This window comes from Sceloporus undulatus, chromosome 4 (assembly GCF_019175285.1).
Source record: "Sceloporus undulatus isolate JIND9_A2432 ecotype Alabama chromosome 4, SceUnd_v1.1, whole genome shotgun sequence".
In the NCBI taxonomy this organism is placed as follows: domain Eukaryota; kingdom Metazoa; phylum Chordata; class Lepidosauria; order Squamata; family Phrynosomatidae; genus Sceloporus; species Sceloporus undulatus.
Window position 1 is genome coordinate 135,898,927 of NC_056525.1, and position 22,019 is coordinate 135,920,945.

Sequence of the window (22,019 nt, forward strand, 5' to 3'; positions counted from 1 at the left end):
GTTGTCCCTTATAAAAAATGGAAAATCAAGGTTTCATATTTGAATTATACTTTTTTGAACATTTTCAAACTGTGGATGCTTGAATCCGTGTATAAAAAATCCGTGTATAGAAGGGCCGACTGCACAAAATCATTCCTAAGGATGTCCATGGTGTGTGTGTGATGGAAGTCAGTGGGGGGTGGTGTTTGACACCATGAGTGACCACACTGGGTGATGCCACTGGGGTGCCCCATTCTCCAACATACGTTTGCCATGTGATCCCGAGTGCCTCTTTCTTTTCCAAACCCTGCTTGGACACCCCTAAATTTCTCCATGTGTGGTGAAGGTTGTAAAATGTGCTGTGCATTTTGGCATCACCTTTGCTTGCATGTGAAAACAGGTACACATATGTTTAGCCTGGGAAAAGGATGTTAAGAGGTGATACGACAGCCTTGTTTAAGTATTTGAAGGGTGCCATATTGAGGAGGGAGCAAGCTTGTTTTCTGCTGCTCCAGAGACTAGGACCAGGAGCAATGGATGCAAGCTAACGGAAAAGAGATTCCACCTCAACATGAGAACTTCCTGACAGTAAGGGCTGCTGACAGTGGAACAAACTCCCTTGGAGGTCTTTAAACAGAGGCTGGATGGCCATCTGTCAGGTATGCTTTGATTGAGAGTTCCTGCATGGCAGAATGGGGTTGGACTGGATGGCCCTTGGGTTCTCTTCCAACTCTGGATTCTGATTCAGGCAGGATTTTAAGGTGTCTTCCTAATTTTATATCCACTTGCAGGAATGGACTGTCAATGGTCTCCAAAGTTTGGTCTGTAAGGGCTTTTGGACTTCAGCTCCCAGCATCCCAGACTATTGGCCAACATGGCTGGGCTTCTGGGAGATGAAGTCCAAGAAATCTCTTCAAGGGCACAGTTTAGGGACCACTGGAACTGAAAACAATCAATTGACTAAAAATGCCAGAAAGAAGTGACGTTGTCAGAGTGCCAACGTCACTTCCCTTCCTCCTCCCTTTAACACCTTGCCATCCCTAGCCTTCCTTGCATCACCCGCCCTCAACCGGGCAAAAGAAGCGGCTTCAAGCTCGGCCAGTGCGCATGCGCGGAGGAGGCATGGCTGTGCGCTGCGCGCTGCGGCAAAAAAGGAGGCGTCGAGGGTGTCTCCCTGTCTGTCTCGTCCCTTCATTTTCGCAGCCATGGCTGAGGAAGAGCCTCTCAGGAGACAAGCGAGCTGTGCGGCGCCTGAAGAGGAGAAGGCCAGCCCTGAGGAGGTCAGGCTTCGGGTTGAGGTCGACTCTTGCGTGGTAGACTCGGGGCTGCAGCCACATTGGAGAATAACCCGGTTTGGCACCGCTTTAACTGCATAATGGCTCTTTGCTATGGAATTCTGGGAGTTGGAGTTTGTTGTGGGGCCCAGGGGCCCCAACAAACTCCAACTCCCGATTCCATAGCAAAGAGCCAGACAACGGTGCCAAACCGGGTTATTAGCCTCTGGTCCAAATCACACTGCAGAAATAATCCAGTTTGAGGACCGCTTTAACTGCCCTGGCTCAGTGCTAGGGAATCCTGGGAACTGTAGTTTAATGTGGCTCCAGAGCTCAATTGTCTCCCAAAACCTACAGTTCCCAGGATTCCCTAGCATTGAGTCAGGGCAGTTAAAGCAGTGTCAAACTGCCATTATTTCCACAGTCCCTGTGATGGGGAGCATTTGCAGATTGCTCTTTTTCATAGCTAACAGCTGTATAATCTATATTTTGGTTGACATGTATCTCTCTTTCAGATTGCGGAGCAAGTGGCAAAGCTATTGGAGATGAAGGCTGACATATGCCCCGAGGAAGGGAAGCATAAGTTTGTCCTCAAGACACCAAAGGTAAAACGTATGTGTAAAGTCACATTTGTACATCACACAAAGGTAAACTCTTTGGCTCTTTCTCACCTACAGGAAGAAGCACCAGCGCATAGCGCCTAGGTAGAATCTCATGGATGGTTTTGTTCCTGCGCAAAACTGTCTTAATTGTACAGTTTTAATTGCTGTGTCTTATATACATTAGCCGCCTTGGGTCCCACTTTGGGAGAAAGGTGGGATAAAAATTAAATAGACAAATAAAATGTTGTTCTGGCGCACCCCAGAGCCTGCGTACTTGTGCTTATTCGGTTGGTTTTTTAAAGCAGAAAGCTTTCATGGGAATCAACAGATTCTGACATCTCATGTTTTGTGGTTCCTGATGATCCTGGTCTAGCAGTCGTGTTCTGCTGGGATTAAAAATGTATGGCTTCCCACCATAGGACTACAGGGATATCCTTGTAATTTAGGCAGGTGTAGGTAGAAGGTAAGTTGGTAAAGATTTCTGCTCAAAACAAAACGAACTCCCTCCCAAATCCATCCCTTCCAGGGTTGGATCTTTGTATGGCGCAGTGAGATGGTTGTCTCTCTTCAGCTCTCTAATCAGAACAGCAGCACTGCACCAAGTTTCTGGCCTCAGACTTCTGTAATTCTCATTGTTTGGGTTTTTATTTTATTTTTTGTATCTAGCTGTAATTTGTGTATGCCACGAAAAATCAAAACCCATAGAACAATAATAATAATAATAATAATAATAAGATTTATTTATATCCCGCCTTTTCCCGAAGGAGTCAAGGCAGGTTACAATAAGTACAAAATGAAATACAGTACATAAAAATTCACAAGGCAGTACAAGAAATCTGAATTAAATCACTATCCCTTACATGAAATAACATAGCACTATTAAAATTATATTAAACATTACATTAACAAACAATTATAAAAAATACAATGAGTGGCATTGAATAATATCACTGTGAGGCCTGATTATATAGAGGAGAGAAGGGAGATAGTTGCACAGTTTCCACTCTCCCCAACACATTTTGTCTATCATTACAGTCTCCAGTGATATAGGAAAAGAGAGATGACCTACAATAATGTCTCTGAAGTATGCCTCTGAAGTCTTCCCACTCCTGAGACTTTGCCACAGGCTTGGAGATTTCTCCAAACTGTTTATCTGATTGTGCCATTGTTGGTGTTAAGAAAGAATGGCCCTGAAAACCTTTTCCTTCCTACAGTATATGCCAGTGATGGCGAACCTATGGCACACGTGCCAGAGGTGACACTCGGAGCCCTCTCTGTGGGCACATGTGCCATCATCCCAGCACAGAGTTTGCCAGAGTTTGTTACTAGAAAGCCAGAGGGACATGGCACTTTGCAATAAATAAGTGGTTTTGGGTTGCAGTTTGGGCACTCGGCCTCGAAAAGGTTCACCATCACTGGTATATGCTGTATGGCTTGGCTCATTTGCTTGAGTTGTTCAGAACCGGTGATTGTGCAAACAGGGTTTTGCCTTGATGTTCCTTTGGCCTATTTAAATTTGTATTCTACGTATCTTTTTGCAAACCTATGAATTCCAGAATTGCCCTTCCAGCTCTGTCACAAAATCACATCACATAATAACCTGACAAATTCACCTTAGGCTCTGTAATGGGTAGCATTGTACAAAATTGTTTGTTGTTATCCTGGGTCAGTACTGCTGTTAACTTAGCTTGGTATTACATTCCTGCTTCAGTCAGGAGGGCGTGTTAGTGCTGTCAGGGAAGGCATGTTATTAAGTTAAAATAATGGCACTGCTGCTTCTGTGCATTTCAAAGCACCGATATACCTAGAAACCCTGGGTTCAGACTTTTTTGCTAGAATGAAAAATTCCCACTTTCCTGTGCAAGTTTGATAAGGAGGGAATGGCATTTTGTATCTCTGATTTGTTTTAAAAGCCAGCTTTGAATGTATTGATTGAAGAACAAATTGGTTATCCACCTCTGGAGTCCTGTGCTTCATTTGGCTGTGAAATATGAGTGTTCACACATGTGTGTATTAAACAAAAGTCCTTCTTAGGATCCTAGTGGCTGTTCTGTTTAAAGCATTTGATGATTCTTGTGGATATGTGAAGGCCTTTAAAAAAAAAAAAACACAAAAACTGTGGGGGGAAATAGTCTTCACTAAAGGATTTTTAAAAAATTAGAAAAACTGAAAATGGGAAAGAATGGATTATAGAGTATTTTTTTTAAAAAAATGGGCACTACAGTGCTTAAAATCAGATATTTCTATATTGTTGTGTATCTTCAAGGTATTTCTGAGTTATGGTCACCCTGAGGGTTTTCCTGGCAGAGTTTGATCAAAGGGGGTTTGCCCTTGCCTTCCACTGAGGTTGAGAGAGTATGATTTGCCCAAGGCACCCAATGGATTTCTATGGTTGAGTGGGAGATTTTGGTATTATGAGAGACTGTAACATTTCTATCCATTCTCTTTAGCAGAAATCATACATTTTCAAAACTGTTCGTACCTATTTTTCTAGACAAAAAGTCCAAAATGCTATAGACTTTCTGACTGATCAAGCGTCCCTACCCCAAACTTTGAAAGAACTACCATGAAATTATTGTTGTTGTTGTTGTTGTTGTTATTATTATTGCTCAGTGGTAGAGATACAGTGCTTTATTCTGTCCAATTTTTCCATTTGTTTTCCTGAACATATCATGGGTTTAATGGGAGGAAGTTCCTCAAGTTTTTCTCTAACTTGGGTGGGGAACTCTGGTGGACAGGGAGACCAGATTTTGTTCCTACAATATCACAGTGGACTTGAGAGATCACAAAAACCAGCTGGGGGCATCTGTAACCTAGAGACCACCTTTCCCATCCCTGCTCTGATTTTATTCTTTTGGTTTCGTGTTTTCAAGGGAACAAGGGACTATAGTCCCAAGCAGATGGCCATCCGAGAGAAGGTCTTCAGCATCATAATCAATTGCTTCAAACGCCATGGAGCTGAGACAATAGATACACCAGTGTTTGAACTAAAGGTGAGATGGTGTGACTGAGATAAGTGCTAGTAGAAGTGTCATCAGTCATTATAGAAGCCAAATACAAATTTTAGGCATGTGATTGGCTGGTAAGTGAAAAAAATTATTGGAGCTAGTGCCCACATGGAATATATATCCTAATAAATTATACCCTAAAACTACAATCCTGTAGCCACTCATTTGAGAGTAAACTTCGAATGAATTTGATTGGACTTATTTCCACTTTAATATATATATATATATATATATATATATATATATGTGTGTGTGTGTGTGTGTTCAGCTTGTGCTTTATTGATTATAGCAAAGCGATTAGATTGTGTAGATCATGAAAAAGTATGCTCGCTGTTTAAAAAATGAGTGTGCCACAACATTTTATTGTCCTGATGCTTAACCTGTACTCAGGGCAAGAGGCTACCATCAGGATAGAATATGGAGAAACAGAACGATTTTCAGTTGGCAAAAGGGATCAGACAAGGCTGCATTTTATCACAATATCTGTTTAACTTGTACAATGGGACCTTGGTATCCGTGGCCGATCCATTGCAGATCCCCCATGGATACCAAAATCTGCAAATGCTCAAGCCTGCGTTGTCACCAATGGCAGCGCATGCACATGTCTGTGCCACCATTAGGGACAATGGGACTTCAGATGCACATGCCGCCACTAGGGACAATGAGGGCTGTTCCTAATGGTGGTGCAGCCATGTGCGCATGCCACCACTGGTGACAGTGCGCACTTGCCATCCAAGCAGGCTCAAATCCTCAGATAGCAAGTCCGTGGATACTGGGTTCCCACAGTACATTGAATGTATATGCAAAGAAGGATTAGATTCTGAGGAAGAAGATGTGAAAACTGAAGGAAGAAACAATTTAAGATATGTCGATGACACCATGCTACTAGCAGAAGATAGCAAAGACTTGGAAATCAGAAGAAAACTAGGACTTTACCAGGCTGTGCCTCTATATATTCAACAAGAAATGTAACTTGGAAGTGAACAGAAGTCAACTTCCAGTTAACACCTATATTCTCAGCCAGTTTTCAAACGTATTTGAAGGGGTCATGATACCTGGTGGAAAGTACTGTAAACCACCATGTTTGTAGGCATTTTTTCTGGATTTTGAGCCATTTGGGGTTGATTTTTCATCCCCCTTCCTCTTTGAGATATCCTTTGGGAGGCTCATGATGATTTGGATCAACAAAAAAGATTGTTAGGGCTGCGCATAGACCACACTAAAATGTCTAAGACCTAGTTACTCAAGGGATCACTTGTTTTCTATAGGCTTGCCCAGGTATTGAGTTAGCAGACGCTGTTCTCAATATCATGTTACAATGAGCCCAAGAGTCAGGGTCTTTTCTGTAGCAATCATGCAACTGGGGAGCACCCTTCCAGGTGTGGTATGTCACACACTCCCTTTCAGCGGCTCCTACCACAAACTGAAGACATACAGTCTTATTTTTTAAGCTCCTGTATATTTTAGTTTTCACTGTATTCAGTCTCTGTATTTCACTGTATTTGTACTGATACTGGTTGTTCTTTTTTAAACAAAAATACATTGATTGCGTTGTTTTTGTTTATTCATTTGTAAGATGCTGTAAGTGTGCAGTAGAAAAGGGAGAAAGAAATAATGTAACAAATTTATATGCAGTTCTCCCTGCTGTTTTAGGGCTCTATGAGAACATTTATGTACGATGATTCATTTGTTCACAAAAAAAATCAATTGACTATAAAAAATGTTACCTGTCATTATTCTTATGTTTTACTTCTCTTGTCCCCTCCTCCCATTTTTACATAGGAAACGTTGACAGGGAAGTATGGAGAAGACTCCAAGCTCATCTATGATTTGAAAGATCAGGGAGGAGAGCTCTTGTCTCTTCGATATGATTTGACTGTATCCTTAAAATATTGTGCCCCTAGCTTCGGCAGAAGATACTATTTAAGCTTAAACCTCAGATTCTTTAATTGAAACCAGCTGTTCATAACCAAGTATGTAAATCTTTGGAGCATCATTTTTTACTGTAGCTGGCTTTTTTTTAAAAAGATCATTCATTACGTCCATTACTTTGTCATGCATAGAAAGTGGGAGCACACATTAGGATTACAGGAACAGTCAATCCCAGGCCTGGTAGCATTTCATGTTAATTTTGAAAAGAGGAAGGGACTTAGTTGCCATTGCTCTTGTGCTCCATTTTTGCGAATGTTTTTATTTCAAAAATGAATATGCATCTCAAAATGGTGTTGTCTCCCCTAAAGCATTCCTTGGGGTTGGCTTCCCTGGCTTTTGTCGTATATTCCCTCCTTTTCCAAAAATCATGAATTTGCATCATTTTGTATCATTTTTTTTATTATTAATGTCATCTGGCAGCACTCAACACAACGGATTCAGTTTATCTATTTTGATGATTCACTTGTATACAGTTAGCTCTTACTGTGAGAGAAAAATAATCGAACCATTCTCTGCACTTTCAGTACAGTGTGTACAAGGGGGAAATAGAAAGATTACTTCCAAGTCATAGAGACAAACTGAAGTGAAAAACAAGAGAGTTTTATGAGAGAGACCATGGAGAGAGTATATGGCCTGATGCAAGTGAAGTACCATAGCTGCCAGAATGGTAGACTCCTCTGGGATTTGGTGGCTGTAAGGCTGTATTCATTTGTTTTTGTACTTTTAGCAGAAATGGCTAAAAGGTCCCAAAGCATAAGATGAAGCATTTTCAAAGAGAATTTTGACTGCAGTGGCACCTGTTTCCAACTCCCTGGAAAGATCATAACCAAATACAGCTCTCTGACCATGTATAATATTGTGAACACTGAGATATGTCTTGGAAAGATAATATGGGAGTCTTTTGTCTTCAAATTAGGGCAGTCCTTAGGCAGACACCAGTACCTGATCACAGTTCAGATCTCACTACTGCTGCCTATTTAAAATTAAAAGCTTGGAATTTGAGGGAGATATCCTGAACTACCAACAAGCTTAGAAGTGGCATGTCCTCCTTGTATTCTAATGACATAGCAATTACTTTTCTGTGGTTCTCTGCAATTTAACCCAGAGAAAGGACTCTTGAGACTTTCCTATATTTGCCCTGGCAGAACCTTACAGACAAATAAATGTGTGGTCAGCTCACAATTTAAAATGTTTATTGCCTGTTAAAATGTTCTCCTTAGCCTTTTCTTTTCAGGTTCCATTTGCACGTTATTTGGCTATGAACAAAATCACCAATATAAAACGTTACCATATTGCTAAAGTCTACCGACGGGACAATCCAGCCATGACAAGGGGCCGCTACAGAGAGTTTTATCAGTGTGTAGGTACAAGCAGGGTGCCTTCAGAGTTTTTGTGACGATAATAGCGTTCCTGACTATTCTTTTTTCTGAAAGCCTAGTTGACTTTTTCTCCAGTCATCATGCTTCTCAGTCTTGAATACACTAAATGTTTTCTTTGGCCAATTTAGCACTCTTTTCATAGTTCGTATTTGGGACTACAGTGCAAGGCTCAAGCTGCTATGTTCTATGCCACTTAACCTGAATGTATGCTAAGTTACAAGTCCTCAGTCACTGCCTATGTCCTTTGTTCTCAAGACTTCATATTTTTGACCAGTTTCTCTTTTGGAGATTTTCATTTCTGCAATTTGTACCATAGGATTTTGACATCGCTGGCCAGTATGATGCCATGATTCCTGATGCAGAATGTTTAAAGATTGTGCATGAGATTCTGAGTGCCTTACAAATAGGAGACTTTCGCATTAAGGTGAGTATAAGGATAGAAACATAGAATTTAAATAGTTATAGGAGTAGAATAATAGAATCACAGAATTATGCGGTGGAAGGAACTTTTAGAGCTATCTAGTCCAACCTTTCTGCCATGCAAGATTCTATACCTAAAGATCACCATACAGTGTCTGTTTAAAAATCACAAATGAAGGAGAGTTCAATACCTTTCAAAACAGTCTCTTTCACTGTTACTATCAGGAGATTCTTCCTGTTTAGATGGAATCTTTTATTGTAATTTGAATCCATTGATTCATGACCTAACCTCTGAAGTAGCAGGAAAAACAGCTTCAGATATTTAAAGATGGCTATATCTTTCTATCTTCTTTTCTCCAAAGCAAAATTAGAACTGTTCATAAGAATGTATATAGAAAATACACTTCTACTTAATAATCTTGGGTTTGGCAATGAACATGGCGTAAGAAATGCAGTTCAGTTTCTTTCATCTTAATTTGCAGCATACATTGAGTAAACCGTCGCAGGTTTGATCACCTGAATGTTTCCTTTCTCCACCATGTTTTGTTTATGTGTATCAGGAATTAAATGAAATTACTTGTAGAGCTATCTCCATGCTAGAAAAGGAAAGTGAAAGCTTATATATATAGAACGTGTGTGCTCAAATTTTCCCCAGGACATACATAGTGATAGGTTAAGTACCAGTTTTCCTGACCTGTTAATCCAGAAGTAACTAGTTTGTCCAGTTAAAATTTCTCCCAAAGCCTAGTTCTTCCATGTGCTAAACTCAATTAGAGATGAAGTGAACAGGATTGAATTAACATTCCCACACTAGAGGTTCCTTGTCCAATTTAAGGAACTGAAATAGTTTGGATAGTTGATGCAAATAAAGGCACTGCAGGGAATGTCATATCCTGAGATTATTTCCTCCTGCTGTTTTCAATTAGGGTGTATTATTGAGTACTGTATATTTTTATGGTGCATATATATAGCATGTTTTGTGAATTTTTATATTTGAAAATTTAATTGCTTTTGTGTTATTAAATTTTTAAAAATATTAACAGCTATTCTGATTTGGAGGAAACCTTCCAAACACAAAATCACCTTTCCTTCTGGAACGTTTTCTTCCTCCATCAAAGAAAACTCTCAAAGCTTCCACTATTTAGCCCCAATCAATTTCATTTAAGCTTTGTTTTTGTTTTTTGTCATGGTGCAAAAATAAAACTTTAATGGGTCTTATTATGCTGTTGTTGTTGTTGTTAACTGCCCTCAAATCGTTCTTAACCCATGACAACTCTGTGGATGAGGTATCTTCAAGACCCCCTGTCCTCCACTACTCTTCTTAATTCCTGTACATTCATATCTGTGACCTTCTTAATAGAGTCCATTCATCTAGCATGCAACCTTCTTCGCTTTTTACTTCTCTGCACCTTTCCTAGTAGTATTGTTTTTTCCAGTGAGTCATGCCTTTTCATGATGTGACTGAAGTACGACATCTTGACTTCCAGAGAGATTTCTGGCTTGAATTGCTCTAGGACCCATTTATTTGTCTTTTTGGCTGTCCATAGGATCCTCAGCACTCTTCTCCAGCACCACATCTCAAATGAATTGATTTTCTTCCTATCTTGTTTCTTTACTGTCCAGCTCTTACATCCATACATGTTAAAAGGGAATACAGTGGCTTGCATGATTCTAACTTTTGATTCTCAGTTGTATATTTTTGCATTTTGGGATCTTTTCTAGTTCTTTCGTAGCTGCCCTCCTCATTCTTAATCTTCTGATTTCCTGGCTGCAGTCCCCATTTCTATCAATATTTGATACCAGATATGAGAACTCTTTTATTGTTTCTTTTTCTTCATTGTCTAGGTTGTTGTTGTTATTATTATTATTATTATTATTATTATTAACCTTTATTTATAAAGCACTGTAAATTTACACAGCGCTGTACATGTGTGTAGATTCTCCATGGTCATTATTTTGGTTTCCCTTATGTTCAACTGTAAGCCTGCTTTTGGACTTTCTTCTTTGATCTTTCTTAGTAATTGTTCCAGGTCTGGGAGGCTTTCTGCTAGTATTATGGTGTCACCTGCATATCTTAGATTGTTGATATTCCTTCCTCCTCTTTTTACTCCTCCTCCTTCTGTGTCCAAGCCTCATTTTCTTACAATATGTTCTGCATATAGGTTGAACAGGTAGGGTAATAAGATGGAGCCTTGTCTGTTCCCTTTGCCAATTGGGAACCACTCTGTTTCTCTGAAGATGCTGATTTGGTCAAATCACTAATCCATGTAATTCATCACTGGCTATTTCTACTTCCATTCTTATTTCTCCATTGTAACCAATAATCTCCTATGCAATGTAACAGCAATTGCTTTAGAGTCCAAAATATGTCTTGTACAGCATCTACCTGAATAGCATATATCTCTCACCAAAATATTGGTGGAACTCCCTGCTGCTAGGTGGTCTCAACTATAAAACTTACTGTTGCTGCCACCACAGTCAACCCACTACTTTTCAGGAACCCAGGAACCTTTGTTACAGGGTAGGCATGGGATTTGCACAACCAGTAGCGACAAGATAAGCAAAACAAATATTTCTCATGAGAACCATTTGCAAAAGGAAATAAACTGCAATTCTTTAATGTTAAGGCTGCATTGATTTCCATTCCGGATAATTAAGAAAGTCTTCCCCACCTAAGCTCTCAGTAATGTTTCTGTCAGATTGAATTTCCTTAAGCCTCCTTTCTAGCCAGTCTTTCACAATCAGGAACAGATGTGGTACAATTTGCAGGAAAATTCTGTTTTAGGAGCTGTTTGCTTAATCCTCCTCTGGTCAGCATTTCTAGTGCTGAGCTCTGCTTCCTGATTCATTGCCAATACTTTGCAGCACAATTTCAAGTTGGGTTTCCTCAAACTGGGCTTTTTCCATACACAGTTCTGACTACTCTTCAGCCATCAACAATTAACTATCCCTAACATCCGACTTACATCCAACCTCTTTCAAATTCCCTGGCTGCATCTTTATTCAAACATGTTCCTTATGCAACTTCTAACTGCCATTCATCTTTGTACCCTCCATCCTTAATCAATCCAAATAAATGTAGTTTCTCCTACTAGTGATTTTCAAATTCAGCTAGAAGGTCCTTTTATAGCAATTGTTAGCTAGGCATCTGTAACTGTCTTACAATAAATAATGAAAATATAGTGTTTCCTCATAGATGGCCCTTGTGGTCTCTTCCAACTCTACAATTCTATGATTCTTACTTTGCACTTCAGAGAAAAGAGTGTACCTGGCATTAAAAACAGAGCTTGAATAGAGGGATGGAGGAAGATAACCATCCTGTCATATTAACTGCTATTATTATTGTCCTTTAGGATCAACTAACCTAGGGTCTAATCTTCCTTTGTAAAAGGGATGATGGAGGGAGGAGCAGAAATGACTTCCCCCTTCTCACTCTGCCATAATACCATCACAGCTTGTGGTCAGACCTAATGTTGATGAAAGAAGAATTTCACCATGACTAAATTGGTTTAATTTACAGTTCGTTTAGTGTTTTGGATCAGGTGTCCACATGCAGGAGAAACATCAGGCAGAAACAGCTGCATAACCTTCTGCCACTTCTTTCCACCCACCATAAAAAGGAAATGCGTGAAGATGTAGGAACTATGGGTTGCTACTGAAAACAATTCAGTTTTGTCATAGGTCAATGACCGGCGTATCCTTGATGGGATGTTTGCAGTTTGTGGTGTTCCAGATAGCAAATTCCGGACCATTTGCTCCAGTGTAGACAAACTAGACAAGGTAAGAACTCTAAGCTGTGAGGGACCTTAGCGTGATCAAGGCTGTTTGTTACAGTGACTCAAGTGAATGGAAGCCATGAGGAGGCCTTGAGATCAGTGTTACTGGGCTTATACAATGGCATTCTTGTAGCTGCTGCTCCTACTCAAATTACATCTGAAAAGGATGTATATATGCCTAATTCCCTAGACCATATAACTTAGACCAGGGGTAGGCAACCTGTGGCCCGCAGGCTGGATGCGGCCCGGCGAGGCCTTGGGACTGGCCCCAGCCCGGTCCTGCCGCCGATTGCCGCCAGGGACTTTGGCCTCTCACACGCAGGGGCAATTGTCTATAGAAGCCTCAGAAACATGCATTTATATTAACATTTTTTTAAAAATCAGCAAATTTCTTTGCGTGTCCTCCACTTTTTTTAAAAAAGTGTCCACCATTTGAAAATTTTGTCCTACATTTGTCCCGGTTTATTTATTTATTTAAAATTTATAAAAATTATTTAACTATTTATTTTTTGGCTTCGGCCCCCCAGTTGTCTGAGGGACAGCAACCCGGCCCCCGGCTCAAAAAGGTTGCCTACCCCTGACTTAGACATTAAGAAAGTGTGGAGAGGGATAATCAATATGGTATATCCAGCTTTCAGAATAACTTTTCAAGGGAACAGAATTAAAAATGTGGGCTCACAAGGTGATGAGAACCCATTCTGGTAGTTTGGGATCCTTTACTAATTCCCATTTCTACCAACACCACTTGTGAAGACCTTCTATGGTTCAGGTGTGGGACTCTTTCTTCCTATAATCCCACAACTAGACACCATTACCATTGAACAACTGCTGCTACCACAGACACCATCAACCAATAGCACTACAGTAGTGTAGTGTTCCCAGAGGCACTGATGTATAATACAAAATTAATATATTAGACCGATATACAATTTACAGTTAAAAATAAATTACTTACTAGAGCTAAATCCTAATTGACTCACTAACTCTCCATGTCTCCTCATAATCCTAGCTAAACCTAACTAACTGTCCTGGGTCTAACTAATATGCAGCCCCTTGTAACTGTTTGTCCCTCCCAGAGCCCCCTGGTTTTTACCCCCAAATCCCCCAGGAGATTAGGGGGCAATATTGCCATATGTTCTTGGCTACCTCCTGCTGGAGAAAAGGCTTCTTCTGGGCTAAAATGACCTAGAGAGGATAAGAACCATGGCAAAATTGACCCCACACATCTTAGAGAGCATTTGGTAACAAATAATATTCACAAAATTAGGGAGGTGCTGCTTTCCAAGGTCTCCTGGGAGGCCACGTTTTCAATAGAGGCATCTATCTTGTTTCTTCAGGGCCATCTGGTGATTAAATATCTACTTTCAGACAATTTTCTCCTGCCATGAAGCCAGAATAATTTCCCCAAAGGCTACTTGCATATATTCCCTGCCCAAGATTGTAATGGAAGCTTTCCAGGTGATCCTCACAAATATCCCAGTGCCTGCTATTACTTTGACTGTAAATATGTTCTACAGATGACAAAAGTGCCTGATTATCTTACTTTATTCTTTTTAAATTACAATGATGAAGCATTGAGTTTATGGAGATGGTAGATCTGATTCTAGGCCAGCATGTGGGGCAGAATTTGGGAATAGTTAAGTGGTGGGAGTTGAGTTCAATAAGAGATGATTTGACATTGTAATAATTTGTCTCCCAGAAGTTCAGAGGAGTTCAAATTATGCCAAAGGAGAAAATGGCTTCAAATGATTCTAGGAAGTGAGCTAGGCCACACACTATTAAAGGAAGCCCAGTTTTACACCAATCTGGTGAAGGCTCTGCATAAAACTTAACATGGAAATAAGGACCCTAGTTCAGGGCATAAAGAGAAATAATGCATCCCCTGTTTGTTGTACACAAACCCATTCTGAAAATAGTTCCACAACTCTGCTCCCAAATGTTCCTATTTCTCATCAGGGCAAGAAAAAGAAGGAAAATGGTATCTCTTCCCACTTATAAATGCATCTTATTGATGCAAGCTTTGACTACAAAAGATTTGCTTTTCTCATTGCATTTCATCCCAGGAATTGTATAGAATATTCTGACTCTTCATCTGGAGTGAAAGGCTTTTGAACTACAGAGAGAGATAATAGGCAGAACTGAGAAGGGACAAAAATGCTGCTGGCCTCTCCTAGGCTACTGCAAATGGTAAAGCAGAGTCAACATAGCTCTCATTCTGTCTACAGATGAGCTGGGAGGATGTGAAAAGTGAGATGGTTGGAGAGAAAGGACTCTCACCAGAAATTGCAGATAATATTGGCGAATATGTAAAGTTTCATGGTGAGTGTGAAAGCTGGTGCCATTTCTGTTCTTGAGTAAAATAGGCTAAATAAGAAACTAGAAAAAGTCTTACAATTTTACATTTATTCATTGCTGACTTCCAGTGGACAGGGGAACATAGGGAATTCAAATGGAACATGATGGTGCTTCTTTCCTCACATTTCCAGATGTCCAACTTAACATTTTCATTCACATACTCCAAATGTGGGCCCAAATTGTTACTCTGTTGGGGAGCCTATGTACCTCGAAGGGACAGAGGGTGTAGAAGCGCATCTTGACCATCCAGGTCTCCATAGTGTACATAAGAGAACTTTCACAAGAATTTCCCCAGTATTTTCTTAGCATTTAAAACTAATCCATGTACCTTCCTAGGGCTGTTTGAAAAGAGCCAGTCAGGAAAGAGTAAGGGCTTCTAATACTAATCAAAGCCACTCCTAATTCTGTGTAACACGGACAGAAGTTATGTAAGTGAAAATGCCAGTCTTCTCTCTCCCCCTTCCTCACATTAGGAGTTTTTACAAGCAACTCTGTTACTGTTGTGTTCACTGGAGAGTTTTTCTTTACTGATAGAAACAAACTTAATACACCTCATAATGTACTGGATCTCAAATGCTTTGTTTGCTAATTATGTTCGTTTCTGTCAAATCGTTAAAATACTAATTTGAAAAGAGTAGTCAGTCAACCCTAGTTTACTATGATAAACTAGTAAAGTATTGAGTTCCATAGTACATTTATGAAAATATAATCTATACAAGTTATTTCCAACTTATGTCACACCTAAGATGTGTGATTTGCTCTTAGCATTAAATAAGTCCCTTTCCAAGAAAGAAAAAAACACATCAGACGAGAAGGTGGAATGAAATGTAGCGCTGTTATGGATGGAAGAGGTTTCAAGGAATGTTGTTCGTGCTGATGTATGTTTTATTGCATGTATCAATTCTGTAGGTGGCCTGAATCAGATTGAACAGTTGCTTCAGGATCCAAAGTTGTCACAGAACAAACTGGCCATGGAAGGACTTGGGGAGATGAAGCTGCTTTTTGAATACTTGGCCCTTTTTGGCATTTCAGATCAAGTAAGTGAAGTACATACTATATCCTGCCCATCTCATCATATTGCCTTGAATGTTTCTTCCTCCTAATGAGGTTCCAAATCTATTCTATAGGTCTCTTTTGATCTGAGCCTGGCTCGTGGCCTGGATTACTATACTGGAGTAATTTATGAGGCTGTCCTTCTGCAGCAGCAAAATGACCATATAGAAGAGTCTGTTGGTGTGGGCAGTGTAGCTGGAGGTGGCCGTTATGATGGACTAGTAGGAATGTTTGACCCCAAGGGGCGGAAGGTGCCCTGTGTGGGAGTCAGCATTGGCATTGAACGAATCTTCTCCATCATGGAACAAAAGATGGAGGTAAGCAGCTCCTTTTTGTTTCCTCGCCTGGGTTTGTCTGCAACTACATATAAGTCTGCTTACAACAAATGGTTATGAACTCCACTGTTTTTTAGTCTGTAGCCATGTGACTTCCCAAGTTTTGCAGTTACTGTGTTCTCAGCATTTAAGAAAGCATTTTAGATCAATTAAGGTCACACAATATGAAGACCTACCTATTCAAGGTGTTGCAGGGAATGGCCAAAATGCAGAATATCAGCAATTATCTGATAATCAGGGTGCAGATACTAAATGTTTTTCTGATTAAAGTACAACAGCTACATAATCATATAACAATTTTCTACTACAAAGTTGTTATCAAAGTGTGAAATCAACTGAAGTTTATATCACTGACTCAACAGAACTGATAATTTGTGAGAAAGGTCATCCAGAGATGTAAAGTCTGCAAAATGATAAATAAGAGACACTCTAAGGAAGGCTGCTGTCTACTTCAGCAGAACAAATTACTCCATGGAATCACATGTATGAAAATACCAAGCCTAAAATATTATTTTAGGCTAAGATGCCTTGTAAGGACTAGAAGAGCATGGAGGAAGCCACCATTATGGAAGACAAGGAAAACAAGGGTGGATGGGGCCATGAATGTAGGTTATAAGGTGTTTTGCTATTCTTCCTTATATCTTGGTGTGTTTTTTTTCCTCCTTCCGTGCATGAGGGTGTTTCTCTTTCTAGAAATGGTTTGCTGGAGTGGAAAACTAGGTTCAAATTCTTGATTTTGTTTCTTGGAACATGGACCTCACCTGTGCCTTGTAGTCACCTGATCTCCCTTGGTAAAATGGATGTCGGCTGGCTGGCTATGAAAAGGGTGCTAGGCCAGCTTGGCTTCAAGGCAAACAATCACAGCTCAGAGAAGCTGTGAAAGGGCTGCAGGGGAAGAGATGGTATCAAAAGGCAGAAGCTTGCCTCTGAGAAGATTCAGACAGAGATTTGGTTTCAGACAGACAGGGTGTTGAAGTGATAGAGACAGAGTTCTAGATTTGAGGAAAAGGAATATACAGGGGAGCCTAAAGAATAGTACATTAGCATTTATTATATTCTCACACTGTGTTTAATAAATTTCTCTTGTTGTTTTAAACCTGTTTCTGACTGTCTGTCAAGATTAAATTAGAATCAGGCCACATATACTAAACCTAAAGAACCCACACAACTACAAGTCCCCATTTATAGAGATCACCCTGAAACCCAGTAACACAATTCAGGAATGGAGGAAACAAGGGGAGGATGAGCAGCAGGATTCCTAAGGGTTGGAGTTTTGGAGCCACTGGGGTAATGGGATTTGTCACACTCCGCCACCCCCCATGAGAGCATTTTATTCATAAGGGTGAGTGCCACTTCTTGGACCTTGTATAGATTTTCTTGTGAACAGCTCCAAAAACTTATTTCTCAACATTCTATTTCTGCCTTTAGGCTTCAGAAGAGAAGATCCGGACAACAGAAACCCAGGTGCTTGTGGCATCTGCTCAGAAGAAACTTCTTGAGGAGAGGCTGAAGCTTGTGTCTGAACTGTGGGATTCAGGAATCAAGGTACAATTGTAGTGTATCAGGGTGAAGCCCAGAATAGTGGCTACAGATTGAGTGTCTATCTGTCTTTACAGTTTGATAGCTAAGAATCATGAATATCTGACATAACACCTATTTCATCTCATTTTGATAAGTAAAATTGTGAGGTGCCATCTTGGTCATCCTTATGATACACCCCAAATTTATTAATTATAAGCCTGGTTGCAATCTTCCATCTAGAGAGTGAATCCATATTGCTGCCTTTGCTCATTCCAATAACTGTTGGGCTCGTTTCCAAAGTAAACAAGCTTTTCTCTAAAACAGAGTACAGTATATGATGCAGCTGATCATCTTCATCTGTCTCCAAGTAATTACGGGGTATTATGCCTAATGATCTTATTTCTTTGACATATTGACATCAAACCTTGCTTCCACCATAGATATCAAAGTGGCAAACTTAGATTTTACAGGTGGTTCTCCAGGCAGGCAGTAATAAGATCTTAGATTCAGCAAGGTGGCTGAATCATTTGCCTTGTTCATTAACTTCACCCTAAAATAGGTAAACACTTAAAGTAAGATGCTTTGAGATGCGCATAGTCAGATGACAACACTGTGTTTTTTTATAAAGGTATGTAACTGTGCCCCCCCCCCCAATCATCAGAGTATTAGATAGCCTAAACATCAGAGTTGCAGGCCAACATTTGGAGGGGCACAGTTGCCCACTTATTTTTTCGGAACCAATCAAAATGCCACACAATAGTTGTGAGTTCTCCAGACCTGCTCATTGAGTTAGGTATTAAGTAAAGAATTAACCAAAGAAGACAAACTGGCAGGATATTGAAGCCAATCTGTATTTACTCACATAGGGTGTTGTAGAAAATTGCATACCTAATTGAAATAGACTGTGCTAGCTGCTGTGCATGCTTCAAGTATCTAAAACACTGAGAAACACAATGGCTGACCCCATCTGATGAAAACAAAGTCCAGCGATTTCACAGATGTATAGCCTTTTTTCAAAGAAACAAACAGGTTATGCTTGGAGCTAGCGTAATTTAAATTAAATGTGTTCTTTGAGAAATCAGCATGTTTTGGAGGAATGGAATCTGGAAACTGTGTTGGCAGGTGCTAGGCAAACAACATGTATCAACTCATCTGCCAAAAAGTCCCCAAATGATAGTTGTGGATATCTGGTGTGTTGCAGCGGATTCTGGGGCATGTTCCCGTGTGCATGATTGATTCATATAGCCTAGCTCATCTCATTTGAACAGAAAATATTCCCTGGAATATTGTCAACACACAAGTCCAGATTACTGAAAGAACTGGGAAGGGGGGAAAGCTTGTGTGTCATTAGCATTTTGGTTTTACTTATACTTTGGGTCCCATATGAAGCAGGATATAAAACATTAATGAGAGTGTTCTTTTTATGAAGAAACCTTGAATAATCTTCCAAAGAGGATGGCAAACAATAAGGTCTAGGAAAAAGTAACTATAGAAAGATTAAAAAAAAAGTTTTATTATCTAAAGTATTCAACGAGTATAGTAATAGTAATTGAAAACATTGATGTTCACTCATGCACTTTGAATGTTGGACATTTTTATATTCTGTATGCCACTTGGGATTTATAGTTTTCCGCCTTTTATGTATATTGGCAGAATTTTTACTTTATACTTCGTATGTAAACAGACATTGTATACCTTACTTGTTGTTTTCATCCTCTGGCAAAGCACATTGCCTTGAATATACACAGTTGCCTGGATGTTAGAGAATTACTGTTACTATACTCATTAAATACTTTAGATAATAAAACGTTTTTATTTTTCTTTCTATAGTTACTTTTCCCTACTAGACCTTTCTGTTTGCCATTCTGTTCTTTTGGTTTAGGACAACACCTTTTTGCTTTTACTTAATCTTCCAAAGAGTCCATGGTGCACCATTTGAAAATATTGACATAAAACAACGGGGATTGGTCTCCAGCTTTGCCTGTGTAATTTTCCTTTGCTTTGCATTTTTTTTCCAGGCAGAGATGCTGTATAAGAAAAATCCGAAGTTACTGAATCAGTTGCAATACTGTGAGGAAACAGGAATTCCTCTTGTTGCCATTCTGGGAGAGCAAGAATTAAAGGATGGAGTAGTCAAACTGAGAGATGTAGCTACAAGAGAAGAGGTGGGTCTTTCCCTTCATTTTACAAAGATACTGAAAGCAATAACATAGCATTAAAATGGAATTCCTTTGTGTATTGAACCTGGGGAGACAGTACAGAGCACATAAATACCTGTAACATTGATGAAGTCACTGTAAGTCAACAGGCAGTTTGAAAGTATACATACATATATACACAAATTTGCACAAACATACTCATATCCCAACTTCCCTCAAAGATATCAGTACTGTATACATGGTTCTGCTCAAAGTTCCTTTCTGTTGTAGAATATGTTTAAAGCTTACAGTTCCTTTTTATTGTGGGATAAGTTTAAAGCTAAAAGATGGTGAGTGAGCCCAGTGAACTTGATAATGTGATTGGAATTTAGTCCATCAGTCAATTACTATGCCAGGGCTGGACAAAGTGCAGTTAACAGACCGCATGCCCTCTCCCCCACATCCCCAAAAATTAAAAAATGTCAAATAAGTGTATATGAATATGTTTGTAATAAATATTATTTTATAATACTTTTAAAAATGTCACCAAAAGCTCAAATCACCACTCCAAATCAGCATGCAGCTCCCTTCCATCCAACCCGCAGCACAAAAAAACTGGAGCTTCCAGCCAGAGGTTTCATATTTTTGGCCCCAAAAAGGGGTAGTGTGGCCCACTGTCAGTATGTGGGACAAAAATTAACACTGGCTGCATTCGCCCTTCTTGTACTACATCATACTTTAAAATCACATCATTCCTCAATTTAAGTTGAAAGTTGTTGCTGCTTATTAGGGTTACTAAATTTTGTTTAGGTTTCCAAATTCAGAAAACAATGAGTCTGGTGCTAAAGGAGACTAGAATAAGGTGTGAAGTACCTAATTCAGCAGGCAATGGAGTCTCTTACCTAGTGAACCATAAGTATTACTGTCAAAACAATCACAGCTTAATTTCATGCCCATTCCATAGGTACTTAAAGACAAGAGTCCCACTTCTTTCCAGTCTAGTAGTTTCCAAAGCAGTTTCAGGTTACATCCTCATTTGGCCAGCAGTAGCAGTTGAGCAAAATGATGGGAAACTAAAAGCTGCTTATTGTAGTGTAAGGAACTACTTGATTTAGGTGTGCAACAGGGGGTTTTCTTGCCTTTTTCTAATATGTAGGCCAAGATCTTGAACTGCACATATTTTGGGAGCTGTATTTCAAAATGGTGTTTGCTTAATTATGGTATGTGGCAGTTTCCTCTTCCCATATTACTTCGAAAATCTCATGGCCCCATTCTGTCACATCCCAAAATGTAATGTAGAAATATTTGTGCAGTCTGTTGCTCTAAATACATGGAGCCTTGAACAGTGGAAATGAGTGAGAAATGTAGAGAGACTTGACATACAAGTCAATGTCAAACAATATGCTTTGAAGTGATAGAAATGTGTCAAGTGTGTTTTGATGGTGAATGTAGGCTGGAGGGACAGCTTATCAGAGCACAGAAAGTTGTGTATGTGGGACATTCAAAAGCTGTAGAGGTGTGAAATATACTGGGGAAGAGAACTTAATGTTGTGTAGCTTAATCATATTTCTTTCTGCTTTGTAGGTGGATATTTCCAGAGGAAAGCTGGTTGAAGAAATTAAAAGAAGAACATCTCATCCACAGAGTGTGTGACAGAATTCCCTTCTTAATATTTGCTATATCCTTCACAACAATGACAAAGCACCCTCCAGTAGGAAGGGTTTTCCTCTATTTATTTTATTGTGAGGCTCCTTTTCATCAGGCTTGAGCAGTGATGGGCTGTAATTTTAAAAAGAAATAGGTCACTCCTGCAAAATAACTTTTCTGTCAGGTTTCTAGAAGATACCATCTGCTATATGAACACTCGGTAACTCTGTAGTGATGGTTTACAGTGGCAAAGTCGAGGCTGATTGTTTCAGCATTCCAGTCTAAGAATTTCCTTTGTTTTGCCATAAAACATTACAATTTTGGAAAATATTATTGGCCGCGTCTAATAAAATATATTCCTACCCCCCATACTTCCTGCTACGTTTGCATTTTGTTTCAGTAATAAATGTGTTGAACCATTATTACATTCCTAAAGCTGAGGTGGCATGTTTATGTCCTTAAAAAATGGCCAGAATTTAGCAAAGCTTATTGTAAGGCAGATGTGGGAAAGTGCAGCCCCACAATGGTCAATATTTTCTTTGCACAAAACACCCCTATGTTAAGTGGCAGGATGTGGAAAGCCTTTCCAGTGGGACCTGG

General features: G+C 39.7%; 1 protein-coding gene across 1 annotated transcript; it reads left to right on the forward strand.

The window, feature by feature from the left end:
- Positions 1-1,146: 1,146 nt before the first annotated feature.
- On the forward strand, positions 1,147-21,787 carry HARS1 (histidyl-tRNA synthetase 1). Its single transcript, XM_042463629.1, has 13 exons — positions 1,147-1,259; positions 1,769-1,858; positions 4,729-4,848; positions 6,646-6,741; positions 8,030-8,155; positions 8,491-8,598; positions 12,276-12,374; positions 14,596-14,689; positions 15,635-15,762; positions 15,853-16,095; positions 17,542-17,658; positions 19,653-19,799; positions 21,357-21,787. The coding sequence occupies exons 1-13, from the start codon at positions 1,185-1,187 to the stop codon at positions 21,423-21,425; spliced, it is 1,512 nt and encodes a 503-aa protein (XP_042319563.1). The 5' UTR covers positions 1,147-1,184; the 3' UTR covers positions 21,426-21,787.
- The last annotated feature ends 232 nt before the right edge of the window (positions 21,788-22,019 follow it).